Source organism: Ipomoea triloba, chromosome 6 (genome assembly GCF_003576645.1).
Source record: "Ipomoea triloba cultivar NCNSP0323 chromosome 6, ASM357664v1".
Taxonomy (NCBI): domain Eukaryota; kingdom Viridiplantae; phylum Streptophyta; class Magnoliopsida; order Solanales; family Convolvulaceae; genus Ipomoea; species Ipomoea triloba.
The window spans coordinates 27,630,451-27,634,285 of NC_044921.1; the positions used below are offsets into that span (position 1 = coordinate 27,630,451).

At 39.7% G+C, this 3,835-nt stretch overlaps 2 protein-coding genes across 3 annotated transcripts; one reads left to right on the top strand and one right to left on the bottom strand.

Annotated features, from left to right (window-relative positions):
* The first annotated feature begins 863 nt into the window (after window positions 1-863).
* Window positions 864-1,364, top strand: LOC116023764. The gene has a single exon (XM_031264774.1). It carries the CDS (start codon window positions 864-866, stop codon window positions 1,362-1,364), a length of 501 nt encoding a protein of 166 aa, XP_031120634.1.
* Window positions 1,365-1,928: 564 nt separating this feature from the next.
* LOC116022006 (RING-H2 finger protein ATL47-like) lies at window positions 1,929-3,835 on the bottom strand. 2 transcript variants are annotated; one of them, XM_031262546.1, is made up of 2 exons: window positions 3,249-3,835; window positions 1,929-3,160 (listed from the first exon to the last, which is right to left on the bottom strand). In XM_031262546.1, the coding sequence occupies exon 2, from the start codon at window positions 3,066-3,068 to the stop codon at window positions 2,127-2,129; it is 942 nt and encodes a 313-aa protein (XP_031118406.1). In that variant the 5' UTR covers window positions 3,069-3,160; window positions 3,249-3,835; the 3' UTR covers window positions 1,929-2,126. The 2 variants fall into 2 exon arrangements, with proteins under 2 accessions (XP_031118406.1, XP_031118405.1); XM_031262545.1 differs by having other exon boundaries at window positions 1,929-3,515; window positions 3,605-3,834.

A 3,835-nucleotide genomic window follows, 5' to 3' on the forward strand; every position in this document is an offset into this window, starting at 1 on the left:
ATATATATATATATATATTAGTAGGTATGTAAGTGAAGAGCAATAGAACACTGATTAGTTTTAGCATATGGTCTTGAATTGGTTGTGGATTGGAGTGACCTACTTACTTATCCTGTATTATATTATGAACCTACCTGGAGTCCACATATATATAAGTGTTTATGTGTTTCAATCTAATGCTAATGCTTTGTTATGGATAAAATTTGCTGAATTATTGTCTCATTTACTTCACATTTATTTATAATTAAAGTTGTAAAGCTGCGCTGGTGAAAGGAAGGAATATATGTTAGTTGAGAATAGAATATACTCCGAATCCTGCAACATCATGTTGAGAACTAACCCAGCTCAGCTCAGCTCCTTTAATTCTACAGGCTAATAGGCAATAGCGTATTAGCGTGGCTTGCCTTTGTTGCTTACTAAACGCCATTTCCGTTTGATTTGATTTGTCAATTATCATTTATCAGTATCACTAATAAGTATGATTTGACATAAGAAATAATTATATATTCAATAGTGGTGTGTGTAAATTGCAAAGCAAAGCAAAGCAAGATTAAAAGTGGGGTTTTGTTAACTAAATCCAGATCATTATATTATGCACCAACTTCGTCCTTATCTCGCACCTTACCACTTTCAAATCATATTTATATATATTTTTTAAAAAAATCTTGAAAGAAAGTAAGCAAGCAGTAAATAGATTCCAGGAGTAGGAGGAGATCAATGATTGGCTACCGGAATTTCCCAGTACCCGTAAGGCCGTAACACGCACTGGAATATTTATTTATATATAGCGTCTGTTTTTAATAATTCACACATCACACCCAAAGTTTGTAGCTTTTTAATCTGGGGGTCTGAGATACCTATGTATGGAAGGCCGTGAAGTTTCATACAATAATAAGGATGCGGAGGCGAGGAGCGAGAGCCCGGAAGTAGTATTATTCCAGCGGCGCTGCTGCTTCTGCTTCCCATGTTTCGGGTCAGCGAACCGGGGCGGGTTGAGGTGGTGGCATAAGCAGAATCAGCATCAGCTGGGAGGCGAGGTGGAGGAAAGATCATTGTTGAGCAGAGGAATCAGCGCCCTGAAGAAGCTCCGGGAGTGGTCGGAGATCGTGGCTGGGCCAAGATGGAAGACCTTCATCCGCCGTTTTAACAGAAGCAAGAGCGGAAGCGGAAGCGGAAGCGGAGGGAGACAAGGGAAATTTCAGTACGATCCTCTGGATTATTCCCTTAACTTCGACCAAGGCCCCGGGAATTTGGAGGAGGAGACTGAGTACGCCTACCGGAACTTCTCCGTCAGATACGCCTCCATTCCGGCGTCGGCTAAGGCATCCATGGATCTGGGCAAAGATGGGCCCAGCTTCGTCTAAGTGCGCTGCGCCGACCGTTTACTGCTGGGGTGGGCACGTTATTGAAATGGAAATGATCGATCGCTAGCTGTAGGCTGTAGCTTCCAACAATCAATATCTACTCTCACATGCCCACCTCATTATACTGCTTTTCTATCTTTTACTTCAAAAACAATTATTTCCCCTTTTTCTTTTTTTAAATTTTCAAATAGACAATTGTTGTTGTGTATAAAAAAAAATGGCTAATTTTTTTTTTTTTTTTGAAATGTTTATTATTACCCCTGGACCATGGAGTGACTAGAAATACAAAGCATTAATACTCCGTATATAATTAATTATGGTTTAGCTCATGCTTGTGTTAGTTCAAAGAAAGTAAGAGAAGAAGATGCGTTCAAGTTATATATGTAGAATATTAAATTGGTGCTCAAACGTAGTTAGTGGAGATGATTTAAGTTTGAAAGTCATAATCAGTACTCATTTCACACCAAATTACATAATCCATATGATCTCTGAAATTAAAGCTAATTAATACTCGCGTAATTATTAATACAAGGAAGGCAAGCACAATAGACCAAAAAGCTAAGGTAAAAGTGGAGAACAGAACATATTCTTCCTTAGAAAAGTAAAAGTGTAAAGATAACAAAATTGAAATTAGATGAGAGAGGACAGTATATTATAGTGCAGCCAATCCACACAGATATTACATTACAAAATGCTCTAAATAAATACGTATGCCACGCTCCTCCGGGTGAAATTATAGATGATCAAACAAATTGAGTTGTATTAGTGATTGGCAAGGGCCAGGGGATTATGAGAAGAAAACTTATAATTATCTTTCTTGGACCAAAGCCAAATCTTGGATACTGAGAAGCTTTCCCCTTCAGTTCTGGCACTGATCTTTTTTCCTTCTAATGAGCTACTGCCACCACTGGGACCTTCAACATTCACAACCTTAGTGGCTCCACCATTACTAATAATACTAGGTAGAGCAACCTGCAAATCTGAATCACCAACCACATACTGAAATGACCCCATGGAGAAGCATCTCCTTGCATCAATGTTGCACCTACTACTACTTTCCTTTTCCTCATCACCTCCTCTTTCGCCTGAACCCGAACCCCCCTGCCCCTGCAAATTCAGGTTTCTGAATTTTCCAAGCCTCACTGAAAACACCCTCATGTCACCACCATTATTTTCTTGCATTATTTGCGTCTTATTATGAATGCCCGAGGAGGGCCGACTCCACCTCCTCCTCCATTCTTCAGGAGCCAACACCAAATTTGGATGAGCAGAGCTACTAATCACCCCTCTGCACAAAGGGCATGTGGAGTTTGACAGCAACCAAGTGTCTATACAGTGGATGTGAAAGGCATGGCTGCACAAGGGCAGCAGCCTTAGCTTGTCATCGCCTGAAAATTCACACAAACAAACAGCACAATCAAATGGCTCCTTCAAACCCATGATATCCTTGTACAAAAACAGTGGCAGGTTATCTATGATGGCTTGGTCCAACCCGGAATCGTGCAAGCGAAAGAGCTGTTGTAACTGCCGCTGCAGAGCTTGGGAGCCAGAAGTTGTTTCTGGGAATCTATTGGACTGAGAAACAGATGAAAAAGAAGGCCTTTTCATCAAATATCTAACCAGAAGATGAAACAGACCAAACAGAAAGAAGATAACAGCTAGAATTACTATCACCAACAACAGAATTGGGCTAATTCTACTCATGGAGATGGAGGAGGAGGAGGCTGAAATTTTTACAGAATTGGGTATGGCCAAGACTACTGCGGTTTCCACATTTAGTTTGTGAAGGCATAAATCTGCAGACAGTGGGAGAAAATTAAAGGAAAAGAGAAGCATCAAAAGGACATCTTGATGCTCATATTAGCAAACACCTTTATGACATACATTTTTCACAAATAAGTGGGCAGGCAGGGGGCAAAACAACCAATCTTTGAGAGAGATCGAGCAGTATAACCAATCAAACACAAACTGCCTCTTCCGCCCAAGAATTGAAACACCTCTTTATGCCTTTACATTACATAAAAAGTTCCTCGGATGGACTAATTAGCAATGGAGATGATGACCCCGCCTTTCAAAGAAATATTTATTTAGAAATTACGACTCCAAATAGAACCACTTGTACGTACGTACTAGATAATGTGGTACCTATACCTATGTGAAGACACAAACAAAAACGCAAAACAGGTAACTGAAAATTCAAAGAAATTGTCAGAAAATGGTATATATAGGACAACTGCTACCTCTGATCTGCAATTAAGATGACCATGACGTACTAGTGACTGGAGAATCTCCAGAGATAAGAGTTTTGGACTTTCTGAACAAAAATATAAGTCTAGCAGTGATTATGCGCTGGCAAATTTTAACCACGTCGGTGTTGATGTAAGAAGAAATCGTATTGAGATGTTTTGATTTGACAATACAAATAAAAGTAGATAAGAAGATAGAAGATTTTAGAAAGAGTTGCGCCCCAA

What these genes read in the sequence shown, in the direction of transcription:
- LOC116023764 (XM_031264774.1), top strand. Translation starts at nt 864, where the DNA reads ATGGAAGGCCGTGAAGTTTCATACAATAATAAGGATGCGGAGGCGAGG.
- LOC116022006 (XM_031262545.1), bottom strand. Translation starts at nt 3,200, where the DNA reads ATGCTTCTCTTTTCCTTTAATTTTCTCCCACTGTCTGCAGATTTATGC.